Source organism: Lytechinus pictus, chromosome 16 (genome assembly GCF_037042905.1).
Source record: "Lytechinus pictus isolate F3 Inbred chromosome 16, Lp3.0, whole genome shotgun sequence".
Classification (NCBI taxonomy): Eukaryota; Metazoa; Echinodermata; class Echinoidea; order Temnopleuroida; family Toxopneustidae; genus Lytechinus; species Lytechinus pictus.
The window spans coordinates 27834890-27855002 of record NC_087260.1 but is presented as its reverse complement, the minus strand read 5'-3'; the positions used below and the strand labels follow the sequence as shown (position 1 = coordinate 27855002).

The 20113-nt window shown below is 37.4% G+C and overlaps 1 protein-coding gene across 1 annotated transcript in view; it reads left to right on the top strand.

The window, feature by feature from the left end:
• LOC129279429 (sodium- and chloride-dependent betaine transporter-like) overlaps positions 1 to 20113 on the top strand; it is a 28979-nt gene extending 8866 nt beyond the window's left edge. Inside the window, exons 2-13 of the mRNA XM_064110987.1 lie at positions 1339 to 1473; positions 2247 to 2547; positions 6457 to 6595; positions 7772 to 7906; positions 8997 to 9100; positions 12963 to 13087; positions 14817 to 14929; positions 15574 to 15711; positions 16275 to 16377; positions 17281 to 17384; positions 18083 to 18256; positions 19077 to 20113. Coding sequence (XP_063967057.1) covers positions 1339 to 1473; positions 2247 to 2547; positions 6457 to 6595; positions 7772 to 7906; positions 8997 to 9100; positions 12963 to 13087; positions 14817 to 14929; positions 15574 to 15711; positions 16275 to 16377; positions 17281 to 17384; positions 18083 to 18256; positions 19077 to 19175 — 1670 coding nt within the window. The 3' untranslated portion in view covers positions 19176 to 20113. The remainder of the gene's footprint in view (positions 1 to 1338; positions 1474 to 2246; positions 2548 to 6456; positions 6596 to 7771; positions 7907 to 8996; positions 9101 to 12962; positions 13088 to 14816; positions 14930 to 15573; positions 15712 to 16274; positions 16378 to 17280; positions 17385 to 18082; positions 18257 to 19076) is intronic.

Genomic DNA, 20113 nt, shown 5'->3' with positions numbered 1-20113 from the left:
ATCCCGGGGGGGGGGGGGTGGGGGGATATATCCCCCCACTTTTCGAGGAGGGGGGGATGGCCTGTACAAACATCCCCCCACTTTTTACGAAAGAAATGACAAAAATCACAAGAGATAATTGTTTTATTGGTGAAAATTCTTCCTGAAATACCGCTTAACAAATAAAACAATTTTATTGAATCATAAAATGCAAATAAAGAGCCAGTTCACCATTTCCAAACGAAATACTTATGTCCTTATTATAACATTGAAGAGGTACCCCCGTTTCTTCCAATTCATCAATGTTGGGGTCTTTGGGAAGGGATCAAGATCGAATGTCAAAATATATGAAACATTTCCTGTCCGTGATTACGTTCGCATTAGTGGATTGGTGAGATATGTCTGCTCTTCATGCATTCCTAAAATCAGTCCTTAAAATGTCCCTTCTGATGATCTGAATACAAAAAAATTTCAGCTCGCGCTTCGCGCCCGCATCATTTGGTTAATGAAATACGTATGTCCTAGTTAATTTCTACAAAGAAACCTTAGAATGTCCACTTCAGGTCTGAACTATCTAAATTTTCAGCTCGCGCTTCGCGCTCGCAATATTTGATTAGAGAGATGCGTATGATAATCATGATTGCAATGACTACAAAAAGTGTTTCATGTGTTCAGATGTAATTCTGATAAAATCAGCAAGCGCTTGGCACTCGCATTAGATGACTATGGTGAGATATGCATGCTCTTAATGGAATCCTAAAATATATTCCTTAAAATCTCGCTGTTTGGGGTAAAAATATATGAAAACTTCAGCTCGCGCTTCGCGCTCGCATTGTTTAGCGAGACAGGTACCTTTCATGATTACACAAATTTGATTACAATGTCCCTTTTTAGGTGTGAATATAAAAAAATTTCAGCTCGCGCTTTGCGCTCGCATTATTTGATCAGTGAGATACATATCCCTTTAATGACATTGTCCATGTCTCTATTAGGTCAGAATTACTGGCAACTGAGCGCGCTCACTCAGTGATTCAAAAATTTTGCTGGTGCCCCCCCCCCATTCCGTGACCCACGGTACGCCACTGTGGACATACCAATGACAATTCCTTGCATATCTAAAAACATGATTGCAAAAAAAATGCCAAAATATTTCAGTCATCCCCCCACCCATCAACACGGATTTACGCCAGTGATTCAAACACATGGAAATGGTATGCGCATTCTTGGTAACTAGGTGTGGACTTGTTTTGTTTTTCATATCTGAAACAAATCAAATCATATTAAATGAAATTAGAAGTGTAAACTCGGATAATTGCTGATTATGTATTGTTTCATTAATCTTGATCAATTCTATCGCAGGTGCTTTTTTGATCCCCTATCTCCTGAGCGTGTTCTGTGCGGGAATCCCCCTCTTGGTGATTGAGATAGGGTTGGGGCAGTTCACCGGGCAAGGACCAGTAACGGCATGGGGTATGATCAGCCCCCTTTTCAAAGGTAAGATTACAAAGGAGTGATGACTTTGGCGGAAATTACCAAAGTTCTGGGTTGACACTAGGAAAAAAAATGGTGCAATTCTGCAAATTGTGAGCTCCTTTTCAGGTATAATTTTGCACCCGGAGAAGATTTTTGCACCTTTAATGTCGCAGTTAGCTACACTTTGAATGCATCCTATTTTTACATTTGAGAAATTTCATGGTTTATCTTTTTTTTTTACTACCTGGCTATATATTCGGAGAAAATGATAGATGTATATAATACAATATAATACAATGAAAGAGGGGTAGGTTTCCTTATCAATTAATATTTAGAATATTTCATCCATCGTGATATTAATTGTATGATTGAATTTGATGAATCATGAATCATTGAAAATCAATACCAAAATCCAAAAATATTATATACGCGATATTTTATAGACCACCCAAATCCGATTATTTTGTGGAAGACTTGATAAATTCGCGGCAAATCTATTTTTTATTAAAAATATTTTGTTATGTATTACGTTATGAGGTCTACATTTATGATCACCGGATCACCAGTTTTCGACAAAGACCTCCCAGCTGTTTATTATTTTGACGGGCATTATCAAATAGTTTACTGTGTTCTTGAATTCGTCGGGCTTTGCCCGTGCGAAAACTCGCCATTATTATCATTACCCTCAGAAGTGTTTAATAAGCATGTATTATGCAGATTGAAAAACCCATTTATCAAGCATGAGATTGAAAAATAGATGAATACAAAAGAATATTAATTTGTATATTCCCCAGGCATTGGATGTGCTGGTCTTGTCATCCAAGTCTTCCTCGATACCTATTATGTCGTCATAATGGCTTGGGGTCTATATTACCTCTTATTCTCCTTCAACGCCGTACTTCCATACTCTACGTGCTCAAACGATTGGAACACGGTTTGCTGCTTCGATGGGATGGACAACGGAGCGGTGGTTGACGTCGAGACAAACTACAATATGACCGGATTCGATGACACGACCTCGATGATGACATCGGCTTATAATCTGAGTGAAGAATGTACCAATGGCACCACGTCACCGACTGTTGAGTTTTGGAAGTAAGGGTTTTTCATTTCCGAACTTTTACGATCATTTCCGATAAGATTTGTCACGAGGGTTCGGAACGATAAAAAAACACTATACCTAGTGCAAACAAATCACGTAATAAGCACCCCCCCCCCTTTTTTTTTGGTGAAAGCTGGACCGCCCCTGTAATTGCAAACAGGTCAATGATAATTATGGCAGTTCGCTAGAAGATTGTGACGTCGGCTATTGGTCATTTCTTTTGTTTACGAGTCTGTAGACCGAAAAATGCTATGAAGGAAAAGTCCTCCACAAAGTCCTCCATATTAAGATGATTACAACCTTAAATGGCCAGTTCACCCGTACGAAAAGTTTGTCGTAAAAATAACAAAAAAATATTGAATGACCAACTTCAACCCTGGATTTAACACAATGCACTATCCTAAACCCACCCTTAAACCTAATATATAACCCTATTGCAACCCTAACCCTATATTTTAGACGAAATAAGACCCGGAACAAATATCGTGTCACCATGAAGTCATTTGTTGATATACAAAAAAGATATAAATTTTTTTCGACATTTCCATGCTTGATTTTTGTAAATTTACGATACTTGGGAAGCTGCTCGTATAAACGACGTTACAAATCAACAACTTAAAATTTTGATAGGTGGCAAGGTGCTGCCCTACATAAATGTCTACTTCCTTCTGTAAAACCATTCGTAATAGGTCCATGGTAAAACCAATCACAGCCATGGTCCTGAGAAGCAGGGTGCTGAATCACCCCCCAAAATTACCTTCGGGGTGCTGCGTGTATTATTTTCCATAGGCAGCACCCCCAGCTATTCTGGTAGATGTGTAAAATTGGAAAAAGGTAACCGAAATCACATTCATGTTGTAGAGAACCCCCCCCCCTTTTTTTTTTTTTTTTGCTTTTCCAATTTACATTAGCACCCCAGGCAAAAAAAAGGTTCACAGGGCCCTGATCACAGCGCGGGCAGAAATCTGTGACCTAACATCGTTCTGGGTAAGGGTCTACACAATCAACACGAACCCTGGTAAAAGGTTCATCAAAATAATGCAGGTTTGGGTATCAAGGGAGCAGGCTTGAGAAGGCTGTGCCTTACCAATAATCTGTCATGTTTGACATGTCTTACAAAATGCACCACTTCCTTGTGCATCTTATTAGCCAATAGAAAGGCCTCATAATTCTATATTCTGTCTTCCGAATACCAACATGACCTGCCATAGGTAACTCATGAGCCATTTTCAAAATCTCTGTGCGGTAGCAGGGAGGAACTACTACCTGAGCTCCGTAACACAAAGACTAGCGATCAATCGCTAAATGGACTGATCAATCAAGATCAAGGTTACAAGCGCATTTGTTTCAAAATACTGACCAGGAACCAATCAGAAGTGTTCTTTCATATTTGCTATGCATCACTTAGCTTTGTGTTACGGAGCCCTGGTGAATTATACACCAATCTTCATCAGCTGGTCTCCGGGGAGGTCTCCACTTCCTCATCAAAATGCCATCTTTAACATAAAAGCACTCAGGAACCTTATCAGCCTCAGCCTCAGAACATGCTTTCTGTTACAAGCTTTTCAATTCTGGGTCTGCCTGTTGTGCCTGTACAGGGGAGGATTTACTAAACAAATTATCTTTGTTAGCAACAGAGCCTTCAACACTATCCCCATTTAAATCCTTGAAAAGGTTTCAGCTAACCAGACATCAGTACTGTCACGAATTTGTAGTATACTATCAACATTCTCAGTATTCAATGAGAACATGGACCTTTGTAGTAGGTCCATGGTGAGAGCAAATCCTCCTCGAGCTTGTCAGTAAATCGCATAGTCCTTGCCATAGTTGCGGTTTGTTTACATCTCGTCCTCCCAACATTCCCAGCTGAGGTCAGACTTTGTTTATGACTTGGGCCTTGCTCTTCAAGAGCGACTGTCCTTAAGCTTCGCTTACGTAACGACAAGGACAGTCTCTCAGTCGCGTGCGGCTTCGCCCAGCGATGACAGTCTCTCGGTCGCGCGCAGCCCCTGACTGACCCTCAGCTGAGGACAAATATTGTTCTTGAGAGAAGGATAGAAACTAGCTGAAAGATGCTTTGCTCGATTTAGTTCTCTATGAAAGGGGTGGTGATTCGCATTTCACATGTTTGAGGAGAGTTTCTTCGGACATGTCTTGGAGCTCATCTCATTCGAGTCCATTTGGATTGTGTCTTATTCTTCGAATGTCTTATTAATAAATTGACATGTCTAACCTAAAAGTTAGTTCTATTTATCTTTAATTTGCTGCCCCCCATATGTGGGAAAACAGAGACACGTGCAGAGATTTACACACTGATTTACATATTTATGATCTTTAATATTTGGCGTGAAGAGACTTTGGTCTGAGAGAGGGAAATTAAAAACTTTAACGATAACTTAGAGATTTATACAGAGTCAATGAGAAGAGAAACGAACAGTTGGTGATTTCAGTGAGATCTGTGCGAGCTTGCGATGTTGCGGTTTAGTAATTTCCAACCCCCTTATACATTTCGTAACAGTACTCTTCTCTACATCAGCAGAATCTGTATCATTGTTTTCAGCTCTACGAGTCTGAGACCTAGTAACAAGTACAATCCGGGAAATCCCAGAAAAAATCTTCCTGCAACAATTCAGTTTTAGCTACCTCAACCGGCTTCTCCGAAACCACTGATGCAACAGCTCTATCTCCAGCCAAGTCGTTACCTAGTCTACAAATGTAGACCCACATCTGCAGTGTGTGTACCACAGCTGATTCAAAGAGTCTGCATAGCACACTAGGTCTACTATGGTCTACTATGGCTCGCTTCGCTCGCCCTTTGAGGCTGGTTTGCTTCGCAAACCAGCATCAGCGCGCTGCGCGCGCTGAGATCCCACCATACGAGCCATTCAGAGTCTGCATAGCAGACTAGTCGTTACCTAACAAGAAATCAGCCCCTCCCATAAGTAATTCTACATAATAACTACATCAACAGTCACAGGACCACTAACTAGGTCACTTTAAGTCGACCTTTATGACAATGAGTACAATTTTGAAACTACAACTCTCAGACCTTTTGGTTGATTCTTTGCCCCCACTTGCCTAATTTTGATTATGTCTTTGTCCTTGCTAGCATGTTTTTCCTCACCAATATCTAATTCCTCTCATGTTTCCGTCTCATCGCTATGCTCTATCAAATCTCAGTGGAACGGACGTGTAATGAGTAACGTTTCCGTTTGAGATGTTTCACATGGTTTCTTTTTCTGTTTTCACATCCTGGTGATGATCTCCCAGGGGTAATCTTGACACCCTCCTTTCTGTGCAATGGGGACATGACTAGTAGTTAACTTAACTTGACTACATGTCTATGATTCACAGTGGCGTACCCACTAAATTGTGCTAAAAATAAAAGGTTAATATCTAAGATACAAGCTTCTTTCAATATGATAGGCGTTGGTCAACTCTGTGTTACCACGGCAACGTCACACGACGTTGCCGTGTTGTCATCTGGTGTGAGTCTTTGTGTAGAATGAAGGAGGAGAGGGAGCCTTGGAATCCTGTGTTCCTTTGCCCCCTTCTCTTGTGTCCGATACGGAACCAAAGTAGCACATAATTCAAATAAGTTAAGTGAAAATTAGCTGGTGCCTTGATGCTGAAACATATACCCAACCTCTGACTAAACCTTCACCTCATCTATTTGTTTTGTCGTTCATGACTTGCCTTCTGGCAAATGCTTAACAATATCCCTGTTTAACTTATCCAAATTATCACTGTTGCTTAAATTCAATTGTCAATTATATTCTCTGAGGTATTCGGAAATTAATATTGTTTTCCTTTGTATTATACACAACTTTCTTCTTATCAAACAAACCTTCTTTGTAGTTTTCCTGCCATTTTTTCTTTTCATATTGTTTAACCTGGATCAGTCGAAAAGTTCTTCAGATCCATCGCTCCGAAGGTATCCATGATGTTGGTGGAGTCAGCTGGCAGCTTTTCCTCTGTCTCACGCTGGCCTGGCTCCTTATCTATCTCTGTATATGCAAGGGAGTCAAATCATCTGGGAAGGTGAGGAGAATCAGTTACCTGAATTAGCAACTCCATACCCATGGTACTATACACTCTTAAAACAAATAATTTAAATTGACAAGACCAGTATAGTCAGCTTGGTGCAACTGCTATGGCAATCACTCTTATAGTCACATTTCTGACATATATTCTAGTCAGAAATAACTATGTTCTAGTAAAATACGACTAGAAAATAGTCAAATATGACTAAAATAACAGTTGCACCCAGCTGACCCTATTAACTAATCATTTTTACTGATTTGTTTTAGAGTTTAGGGATCCGTTTCATAAAGACTACCATGGTAGGAGGGTTCAGCAGCCAATCACAACCAACGATTCCAGGGAACTTCACAATAATTGCAAATAAGTTCGTTGTAAGCCTTTATGAAATGGATCCCAGATGAGAAAATGTAGATACCTCTGATATTTGCAAGAGTTTCCACTGATATCAAAATCCCAATCTAAAATCCCTTGATGTGTTTGAAGTATCAATTTGTTATCATGCCGTTTCCTCCTCCTCGTCTGTCCTCAATATTATCCTTCTCTTCCTCCTTCTCCCCCTCCTCCTCATCCTTCTTCTTCTTTTTCTTTTTCTTCTTCTCCCTTTTTCTTCTTTTTTGTTGTCTTCTACTTCAGTGTTCTACTCCGATTAGAATGTTGTGACAGTTTTAAAATTGAGATCCTTAAAACTAAGTATATTTCAAACTGGCAACTGGGTTAGTAAATTATGACAAGTGGGAAGGACAACTTTCCCGTAGACCATGTACTAACTTATGAAGGATTTGTGGTTTTCTCTCAAGTACCTATTCCCGTGGGGCAGTCACCCAACAATAATCAGTGTAGCATAATGCTTTATATCCTGATGAAAGAAAAATATAGTTTGAAATAAAACTTTTGAAAGAAACGATTATTTAACAATTTTATGTAATGGAGTAAAAGGCAGAATAGTCCTTTCCATACAATACTATGACATCACCAATGCAGCCAATCTGAAGTCTCCATGGGTATAGGGATTACCAATTTTTACAACTTTTAAGAATTCATAACTGTCTTAAAGTTTGTCCGATTGTATCAAAATTTTCACCCATGTACTTGTCTGATTTTTCTTCACCCTACAAATCAGCCTTTTATGTAAGTTGGATTCATCTGAACCATTTAAAAATCTGTTTTTTCCAGGTAGTGTATGTGACAGTTCCATTCCCGTACGTACTCCTGACGATTCTTCTCATTCGTGCTGTGACATTACCAAATGCTGTGGATGGGATCATCTTCTATCTTAAACCTGATACATCTAAGCTGAAAGAAAGTCAGGTAGGTCCAAAACCACTGCAACGCATATCAAGTCCTTTGGTCGGGCAATAGGACCCAGTCTTATAAGGATATAGGTTCAGTTCAACTCGCGACATCGTACCCCCGTTCAATTCCAGTACAACAAAAGAGAAAGCGCTGCACCGTCCAACCCTGCATGTTTGGGTCATTTCGTCAACTTAATCACTTCTCCTAAAATGACTAAAATAGTCTATGCAATGTAGATGCAACTTCAGTGGAGCATCGCATGAAAGGACTTGTCAGATGATTTATCCGGCAAGTCCCACTTTATCCGACAGTTACCATAGTAACATTGCATCTCATCCAATCAGAATCAAGGATAGACGTCAGATCTGACGACTTGTCGGACGAAACTGTGGATGAAACGCTCCTCAGGGGAGCGTTTCGTGAAAGGACTTGTCAGACGTTTTATCAGACAAGTCCTTTTTCATCCGACAATTACCATAGTAACAGTGCCTCTCAGCCAATCAGAATCAAAGAAAGATGTCAGATCTGACAACTTGTCGGACAAAAATGTTGGATGAAACACTCCCCAGGAGTCATGGCAATTTCTTGAACTGATCTGACGGTCGTTGAGGGCGTCTGATTTCAATTTCTGCATACACGGCATACGGGACCTGGGGGCCGTTTCATAAAGCTGTTCGTAAGTTAAGAGCGACTTTAAGAACGACTGGTGATCCTTTCTTGTGGTAAATGATGTTCACCATTATATGTTCATTGGTGATTATTTAGCGTGTAAGAAAGGTTCACCAGTCTTTCTTAAAGTCGCTCTTAACTTACGAACAGCTTTATGAAACACCCACCTGGTAAATCTAGATGATTATAGAAATAGGCCTATACATTGGGTAACAAAATATCTCCAAATAATATATCGGAATATAAATCAATTTTCAAACTGCTTTTCATAATCAGTTCATTTTGGTCTTTTAAGTTCAGATGTAATGAACTTGTTGAGCTTCCCATCTTTAAACCAAATACTAGTAGATTTAAATCAATATCGCAAGTTAAAGACATCATAAAGCGCAGGAATGAACGTGATTAAAATAATAGTCAACAAGTTATTTTTGTACAGGTATGGCTCGATGCTGCTACTCAAATCTTTTATTCCAATACCCTAGGACAAGGGTTCTTGGTTGCCTTGGGAAGCTACAACAAGAGAAATCACAATTTTGTCAGGTAACTCAAAAGTTCATTATTTTTACTATAAAGTGACGGATGGTAATCAAATATTTACTGTATTGTCCTGTTGATGGTTTATGGCATTATGACTTCAAATTGATAAATCATATAGATGCATATTCAGATTATATTCTAAGGGCCTACGCCGTTAAAAGAAATCGAATGATATCGATTGTTTTGGAATAATATAACAATACACGGGAAGATGTTCTTTACAATAAACTAAGTCGTGTAAGTACATCTTATGGAGGAAGTGCATGGACAAAATCACTTTCTAACAGTATAGGCTAATCATAATTATATAATTAGTAAATATGGGTTCCATTTTAAGAAAAAGGGGGGTTGAATCAACAACTTTAACAAGAATTTAGTCAATATTTATTAATATTTTGGGTTAGAAACATAATCACTAACAATCATAAATGAACCAGTAAGAGCCAAAGCTATCATAGAACACTAACTGAATCCTTGTCGGGGTTAAAGTTCAAATACATCTTGCATATATATATATAGTCAGGCAGCATATATATGTCATGATTTACCGGCTACTTCGAAAAATTGGCTAAGTCTGATTTTTCACTTTTATGTGATTGGTGACATCACAAGGAACAACTTCCAACTTGGTGACAAATTTGTAATGGTCATCTTGACCATGTTAGGGGTCAAAATGGGGTCAATAGGGGTGAATTTTTGAAATTGCCCCAATTCTGTCAAGTGACACATCAAATTGTTTGTCTTGTTAAAATGAACAAGAAAGTGTACACACCCATATACTCTTGACCTCCCGTTAAAAAGTCATGACCGGAAATGCCAATAGGTTAACGAACTTTCGTTAAATGGCAAATTATACTGAAGGTGTTAAGGCAGCTGTTTTTTTTTCTTTTCTTTTTTGCATATGTGTGTACTTTTTTAATTTCGATTTTGATAAGTTCATCTTCAGAAGTCCTTATCCAGAAGATATAAATGGTCAAGACAAGGTCAGGGAAAGGTACAAAGGTCAACAAACTTTCACTGGTAGCCAAAATACACTAAAAACGGTTAGAATGTTAGAAGTTGGTTAATTATTTTGAAAAGTCTCTATCTAAGAAGACATTATCCATTAGATAAAAAAAGGTCAAATGTGCTCACTTAGGAACAAAATAGATAAACAGAGATAGACGTCGAATACATTCAGTGTGGTATCATAGTATTGCAGGAATACCTTGAAACGACTTGACAAAACCTAATGCCCTTAAAATCGTATCATCTTCATGATGGCTCCAGAGATCGAGTAATTGTAAGAATATATCACATCAGCATGATGGACACCCATGACTGACTACAATGAGCATGCCTGCACGATGTTGCCTCTTTGTAAGAAATAATATAACCGTTACACATTAGAATTAATGAAGGAGCAATTGGAGCCCAACTTATCATATCATCCTCAATCCTAACCTCATTATCGTATTCGTAATTTAATCCAAATAAGATGTTAGGCATCTTTCTTAGGAGCTGAGAGCACTGATCTATCGATGTATTTACTCTGTTAACATAGTATTACACATATACCCCAATACATTACAATAATTTCTGTTGATTAAAATATTCTGTAGAAAGCAAATGGATGAAATGTTTCTTTACATAAAATTATCAAAGACCAGTAAATTGAAAATGAATTGGACTTGAATTGAATTCCTAAATCAAGAAACTCTGAAAGAGCGTTGCACTTATAACATCATGAAGATGATACGATTTTAAGGGCATTAGGTTTTGACAAGTCGTTCAAAGTATTCCTGCAATACTATGATACCACACTGAATGTATTCGACGTCTATCTCTGTTTATCTATTTTGTTCCTAAGTGAGCACATTTGACCTTTTTTATCTAATGGATAATGTCTTCTTAGATAACAAAATAATTAACCAACTTCTAAGATTCTAACCGTTTTTAGTGTATTTTGGCTACCAATGAAAGTTTGTTGACCCTTTGACCTTTCCCTGACCTTGTCTTGACCATTTATATCTTCTGGGTAAGGACTTCTGAAGATGAACTTATCAAAATCGAAATTAAAAAAGTACACACATATAAAAAAAAAAAAGGAGAAAAAAGTAGCTTTCTTAACTCCTTCAGTGTAATTTGCATGCCATTTAACGAAAGTTCGTTGACCTTTTGACATTTCCGGTCATAACTTTATTAACGGGAGGTCAAGAGTATATGGTTGTGTACACTTTCTTGTTCAGTATAACAAGACAAACAATTTGATGTATGACACAACACAATCGGGGCAATTTCAAAAATTCACCCCTATTGACCCCATTTTGACCCCTAACATGGTCAAGATGACCATTACAAATTTGTCACCAAGTTGGAAGTTGTTCCTTGTGATGTCACCAATCAAATAAAAGTGAAAACTCAGACTTAGCCAATTTGTCGAAGTAGATGACATATGCTGCCTGACTAATATGAGTATCTGAATATAAAAACGGCCCAAGTCCAATTTTCAGCGACTTAATTGTAAGCTTTTCTTCCGGCTTTCCATACATTCACATTATCATAGCGCCCTCTCTCATTATTTCTACTACTTACTACAGAATTCTACCATGTATAATGAATGTAAGAATTACCTGAGTCCCTATGATTCTAAAGTCCACCTGCCAAAAGACCCCGCCAACAAGTAACGTTAATATTAATGTTCATGAAAAATGTACACTTAAATTTGTTTTATGATGTTCTCTTATATCTATGATATCAGATGTTCTATGATCTTTGATGTTCTATTATATCCTTTTTTTATGATGTACTCTGATATCTATGATATCTGATGTTCTATGATATCTTTTGGCCAAATATATTTTAATTGCCCAAATTTAAAAGATATTCTTTTTTTTCTCGATTTTCTCGAAATGAACTACAATGGACTTGGGCCTTTTCTATATTGGTATACACATATATACAGGCTGAATATACATAAATCATTGTAAAATAAAAAGACTAAACGATATAGAAAGGTGCATAGAGAAGACGAGGGGGGGGGGGCTTTATGGTCCTCAGTTTATGCAGTAACGCCCACAAAATGTGGTGACATCAATTTTTGACATTTGAATACTTCGCCCCCGAACTTGACAACAGGTAATAACGAACAAATATTGAAGTATTAATTATGCCAAGAATCTTTCTTCGCAGGAAAAATCAATTTTGTCTACAAGCCAACATAATTGGGAAACCACAGCTTGCTGACAAACACGACAAAGAGCCACCATGCCAATAATCGTCAAAGATTTGATATTCATGTCATCTAAAACATTTTCAAATAGGGAAAACTGCTAAAAAGTTATTCATGACCTACATAGTCTGCTCAGTCTGTCGGTGTTTTGTAAAGTGACCTTAGTCTTGTTTTCAATAACCCACTATGACCGGGTGATGTTTAATACTAAGAATAGGGGAATCATTTTTTTTTTTTTTTAAATAATGATTAAAATAACGACTACGGAGGGGTGCAGATGAATTTAGAAATCGTGCAGACATATGCATATTGTTTTTTTATGATTATTAGTTAAGAAGGTTTCTTTTAATCCATACTGCCATTATCGTATGCAGGTTTTCTTTTACCCAGGGGTTGGTGACAAGTACTATGGTCTAGAATACAAAAAGGCGAGAGAGAGAGAGAGAGAAGCGACCTTGTTGACCACAAGGGCGGTTTTATATTATTCAAATGAAACTGAAGGATCTAATGCATCCATTTTAATGGAATTTCATCAAACTTTGCACCGATTACACATACACGCGGGCTCTGTACATATGTGTGTACGGCCATGCATATATAACGAAGCTGTTTCGTTTGTGACTCGTGATGTTTTTCTTTCATCCAATTATTTAGGGATACCCTACTGTATTCCTTGACGAATTGTGCAACCAGCTTGTATTCTGGATTCGTCATCTTTGCAGTACTAGGATTTATGGCGGGAAAGCAAGGAAAAGCAGTTGGCGAGGTCGCAAAGTCAGGTATACGATATGATCATTTTGCAATCGATCCACGAAAATCAATGTCATTATAGTGTTTGTTTTCAATATCATCCTCACCAATTAGCTTCAAATAATGACTTATTAGTGAATTAGTAAATATAAGTTAATGCATTACACTCTCGTATGCGGAATACCCCCCCCCCCCAAAAAAAAAAAAAAAAAAAAAAAAAAAAAAGAATTCGGGAAGAAATGTCATAAAATAAAAAAATAACGCTACTGCTTTTGTTGATCAAATATAATAAATAATCTCATTTTTTGATATAGGATATGGCGTATAGGATATGGCAAACCAGTTGGTAAAGAGTTATGATTGGTCAAGTTGGCTGTGAGCGGTGCTGATCATGACTGAAATTCTAGGCTCTAGATAATTTCCATATTTTGTAAATAATCAAGTCCTTTAAAACTCAATCCTCATTTTTTTTCTCTCTGTAGGGTAACTTCATGATGATCATTCGATTTACTTGATTAAAATTCATATGAAAATGATTACAAAATATTTACTGCCTTCAACATTGTTGAGAATTTAGTTGATTTAAGGGTGAGTGAACTGACCAATACAATGTGTTATCTCTCATTGACTGTGTGTTATAATGGTCTTAAAATATACACTTTTAGGTAACTAGTAGAAATACGGAGGATAAATTGGCCTATCATTATTATTTATGTAAAGAAATTAAAATGTTTTTTTCGGTGAAAGGTATACCTGTTTTGCTATTTGGTAACAAAATTATTGCGATACAAATGTATTGAGTAGTGCATTGGCGTGTTATCACTCAAGTGGGTCTATATTACAAGATTTTACTGCTGTGAATGCGGGTGTGAATGTTGCATTGTTGGTAATGAATCTGACCGGATACGAGGACTTGAGGTGGGGCTATTAAGGCTACTGGTTGGTTCGTATGCCCTTTTAAGTGGTGGTGTAAAAACTACACCAGTCGGTGTTCGGACAACATTAAAGGAGAATGAAACCCTTGAAACCAGCTGAATCCATATCAAAGAGAAAAATCAAAGAAACATATTGTTGAAAGTTTGAGGAAGATTGAATGAATAATAAGAAAGTTATGAGCATTTGAATATTGAGATCACTAATGCCATGTAGATCCTCCTATTGGCAATGCGACCAAGACCTGTGATGTCACACACGTACAACTCCCTCATTACTTTATTTCACTTATATTCTCACTTTTATAGAGTCTGTCACAAGGTGAGGTGTTCTCTTTATGAGAGGACAAGTATAGAGGTTTCACAACATTATATCATTGATGAATCGTTTTTCATATGATTAGAATGAGCAAAAAGAGATGTTTTGGGGTATATTTTCAGTGTCCAAAAGGGGAGAGTTGTTCATCTGTGACATCATAGATCTTGGTCGCATTGCCAATGGGAGGATCTCCATAGCATTAGTGATCTCGACATTCAAATGCTCATAACTCTTCTATTGCTAGTCCTATTTTACTCAAACTTTTGTTGATCTTATTCTTTGATTTTTCTGCTTTCACAAAAGCTAACTTGTTCCAAGAGTTTCATTCTCCTTTAAACGCTTTACAGTGTACTAGTGTTAAATCATGGTGTAAATTCAACACCCGCTATATTTTTACACATGTACTTGGTGTTGTACTCAAACTTCATTTTTAAACACATGAGATTGTGGTCCGCCCAAAAACACAGGAGTTTTACTGTACTAATGTTCCCTTTTCTTGTGATGCAGGTCCAGGTTTAGGGTTCATTGTCTACCCAGAAGCCATCACTGAGATGCCTCTATCGACTCTCTGGGCGATTCTCTTTTTCTTATGCCTACTTTTCCTCGGTATAGACAGCGTGGTGAGTACCTCCTGTGATAAGTATTACACCACAAAACCTTTGGTGTTACTTGGTGTTAAATTCTTGGTGTACATCATATACACATTATGACCTGGTTGTGTCCCAGGGTTGGTGTTATATGAACACTATATATTTTGACACCTCAGGGTATGGTGTGTCCGATTTAACACCCTAGTTTTTAAAGTGACATGGTAAACTGCGGACTAAACAAGGGTGATAGTGCTCTTACGACTATGACAAGCACTTACCGACACTAGCCATTATATGTTTTGGTGCATTTTTGGTGAGTGGCATACCCACGCAGCGCTGTAAGCATTATTCATTTTATTGGTGAATAACTATGGAAACTATGAATAAGATGCCCTTCTCAATCATCCTTCCACTTTACCATAAAAGAATACAGCAAGAAAAAATAAATACACATTAATGGGGAGTTGCAAGAAACTTATGCCCAATTGCAAATCAAGCATAAATTATAAATTCACTCGGAATGGGGAAATTACGAGAAAGTTACATGCAATTCCCAATAGGCCTATATATTTTTTTATTTTTGTTAATCACTCCCATTATTATTACCTCCTTTTATTAATATTTTATTATATTCTCTTCTGTAATATTTATGCAACTTTCCCCCCACTCTTTAGTTTGTGGTCGTTGAGGGCTTGGTGACGACGATCGTTGATATCTTCCCAAAGACTCTCCTGAAAGGCAACAGAAGAGAGTTCTTCTGTGCAGGGTGCTGTCTCTTCTTCTGTATGGCCGGAATACCCATGGTCACCTACGTAAGTTGGTTGGGCTTTGAATTAAAGATAAGTTTTAAAGGCTAAAAGACCTCCTTCCCCAAACGAATGACAATTATTATTGAGAGAATATAACTTTTCAACTTTCAAAACAAAGGCGCCGATAAGTATGATGACTGAATAGCTTCGACATCTAAATGGAAACTCTAACATCTAAAGCTATGTCTCTCTCTCTGTATTTTCCTTGGTATGAAAAAGAGAACGATGAGTGTAGAACTGATCCCTAAAAGCTAAATGTACGTTCTGTTATGTGTAAACGCCTAATGTTCAGTAAAGCTAACCATTCTGAGGTGTTTAACTATTGTTTTAGTGGCCCAAACATGGAGCAGTGTGTGCGCAGCGCTTTGTAACCGAAAGGAAAAGGCGCTATATCAAACGACTTCTTGTATTGGATTGGACTGTCAACGCGAGTATGTTCTCGTCTTAAAAAACCGGAAAGACTTATTCACAGGACGGAAATAATGATACACCCGACGGAACTATTATATATTTTAACGGTCGAAAAGCATCCTTTAGTACATTCCTTGATTTTCTTTCCTTCCCAGGGTGGTATGTTCATATTTCAACTGTTTGACTTCTACGCATCGAGTGGGTTTGTTCTTCTGTGGATAGCTCTCTGTGAAAGCCTCGTCATAGGATGGGTATATGGTACGTATCTAATCCATAGAGTAGAGAGTAACTGATACAATACACTGATTTCACATCGACTGAATTTTCTTACGTTATTTCCAATAACATACCATCGGTCAGTTTGTAGTCGGTGTTCTGGTGTGGCTATAACATTAAAAGCCCGGGATTAACAGTGAAAATGGTGTGCTCCTGGATTGTGAACTACGAGGGACGTGGGTCGAACCCCGTTTTCATAGCACCATCGTCATTTGGCAGGAGGGGCATAATCCTGTCTGTATTTGACGCTTTCCACCCCGCATTTTACGAACGACTTTACGAATGACCTGTTCTCGTGTCATTTGAGGTACCCATTATTTCTCGTGGGATTGAATTTCCTTTAATCGTAAACAAATTTTCATAGATATCAAATGCATAGTGAAGTGCATAACTTACGAGTAGTTTTATGAAAATCATGTTTTATGGCAATCAAGTAGTGGCAAGTAAAAATAGGAAGACACATGCACTTCATTATGAAAGCGAATTATCTTTCTTGGCATCGAGACCATAATCAACTCCACCACCATCAATATCAGCATAATAACATTAACTTCTCTGTCTTCACTGTCATCAATATCATATTTACCATCATCATCATCATAATCACCAACATCATCATCATCACCATCGTCACGATCATCACTACTATCTCTACTATCGTCGTCGTCACCATCAGCAGCAGCACCATCGTCATTACCATCATTATCATCATCATCTTCACCATCAATATCGTCGTCGTCATTATCATAATCATCATAACCACCGTCATCCCTTTCGTCGTCATCATTACGAATTAAATGGTATCTGTCCAAACTGCAGATATGTGTCTCTGGTGTAAAAACGACTGTAGCCTCTATTACCATATACCTTTTGTTTATTTTCCAGGTGGTAAGCGGTACATGCAAGATATCATCAACATGATAGGTAGAGGGTGGATCAAACCCTACATGATTGCTGCCTGGATGTTTATAACACCTCTGTTTTCTGGGGTGAGTTCGGCGGGTGCATGGAGATGATGATACATGGTAGGCCTTACGATTTGTCTCATTCTTCTCGGCTGAACTGAGGGTGGACTGTATTTAGTGAAAGTAATTAGTCAAGTAATGATATCATGCCTTTTGGAAGAGCGACAGCAGTATAATGCTTAAGTTATAATGTAGAATAATCTTGTAGATGAGATGTGGCATATTAAAGGATTGCTCCTTCAGTCAGTATACCCGTGTGCCATTATCATCCTCTAATACGTACCTTTTCCTCAGAGAATGAATAACATAGATTGCGAGACGAAAGTGTTCCTAATTACGGACTTATCAATCCATAATATTCTCCCTTTTTTATTCAGCTGATATTACCTGACAATGTATTCGTAACATGTCGAAAGAGAGAGAGAGATATATATATATATAGAGAGAGAGAGAGAGAGGGGAGTGGAAGTGGGGGGAGGAGAGGGGGAGATTCTTTAGTTTCCACTAAATCCCGGGGGGATGCTAGGGAAACGAATCATAGCGTACCGGTCGAGTCTGCTCATTCCATTCCGTACGTGGTCATGGATCTGGGTTCCTGTTAAATTATCGAAATTCAAATATACGCATTCTCACTTGATTCAATTAAAAACAAACATAAGAATTGTTCTTATTACTATTGTTGTTAATCATCATTTTATTTCCTTTTCTTTTCCACTCCACAGACCATCTTCGTGTTTAGTATAGTATACTACAAGCCACTAACCTACGAAGATGATTATGTATACCCCTGGTGGGGGTACATGATGGGGTGGACCATGGCCCTCTCGTCCATGGTAACCATACCCATTCTATTCATCTACCAGTTCGTCTTTAAGAGCAAGGGATCACTCATGGAGGTAATCACCCCCTTATTTTATTAACCCTTCATTATTTCTTGACGAATCCACGTCATACAAGCTTTTCTTTCACGTTGTCGTTGTGGACTTCGTTCTTTATCCAATATTTCTAAAGTTGAATACATTTTGTTTAACAAGGCACATGGCACCTACTTTGTTTTGATGATAAAGAGATACATGTACAAACATATGTTAACGTTAATTCACAATGATTCAATAATTAATTATTCAGTTTATCAAATGAAGGAAAGAATATATTTTATGACACACTTTTGGTAAATTTTGCGAAAATTTTCAGTAAAAAAGCTAAGTTTTCAAAATTTCGTGGGGGGGGGGGGGGAGGATTCCTCCACCCCCGTTGAGTACGGTCATGATTAAGGCATTCATATCATGAGTAATCCAGTTTTATTAGCAAATATCTTGCAATTATCCGCCAGGCTTCCTCACGACAGTCACGACACGTCCTTTAAATTGTTATTTAAAACTTTCCCGTTTCTTTCCTGAATCTTAGTACCTTTTATAATTATCATTTATATAACATTGTTGAAATCCATATATTGCTAGTTTATTCCAATTTTACATTGATTAATAAATATTTACATGCTATTTGAAAAAGTCTCATGTTAACTTTGATTTTATTATGTTTGGTTTTATTTATATCTTTTAGTTAGTTTGCATTCTTACAATTACTTTGTTTTTGTCTTACACTGTAAAGCGCGTAGAGAGAGCTTTCTATTATGCGCTTAATAAATCAATCTTTATTATTATTAGTTTTGTATTATTATTATTATAATTATTCATTTGTATTTTGTGTTTCCAGCGATGGATCGACGGGACAACATCACGAGTACCAGAAAGTCAACAAAACGGACCGATGGACAAGAAAGACCAATCCTACAATGAAGTTGAATTACGATGATTCGCTCATGACCTCACAAACAACATTGGACGAAATGATATTATTTTTTCTCCAATAAATATGATAATTGCTCAAGCCAAAACATACTTAAGTGAAGTAGAAGGAATATTAGCTCATAGTTTGTTATTATGATTATAATTATTATCATTAGTATTATTATTATCACTGTTATTATTTTTATTACTATTATGATCAATTCGAATTACGTCTACATTAATGTGAGCTGCGATTTAATACATTATAGGCCTAAATAAGCATCAGTCGATTTACTTTAGGAATTAAGCATGACATGTAAACACTTTATGTGTATATAATTATGTCTTTTATATAGGACCAACTGAAGATGAAAAACAGTGTCCTGATCTTCTTGTCCCGTTTGAATATATTTGACAAAAATAAAATGAAATAAATTGTGCAGGTAAATATAGATATTAAGTGGTGTACATTGTCAAAGAATACAGTCAATGTTCTTGAGTGACTTAATTTGTCAGGTATTAAAGCAAGAAACGCAAATATAACTTGGGAGTGTCAAAATACCTTGTAAGGATAGCCCACGATGGAGTAGTTCCGTAGGCGTCCTTTGCTTTCTATAGTTCTTTCATAAGGGTTTTATATAGTTTTATATTGATATATTGTGTAGTTATATCTACAAGTAGTATGTATAAAGGAGGCCGCACAGCTTACGATTGGTCTGCGACCCAGTTTTGGAATAAAAATTAGTAAAATTCGTGCTGATATTGAGATATGGAATATCCTACTGTGTAATGTTCTAAATCATCGTACGAATGCCTTTGTTCAAATCTGTGACAATGCTATCATCCGCATTAGAATAAAAGCGAATTTAATATCTAGTCATAATCATAGTCATATACAGTGGCGTACCTAGGATTTTTCACAGGGGGGGGGGGCAAAACCGTCCGCCCAAAAATTTGACAAGC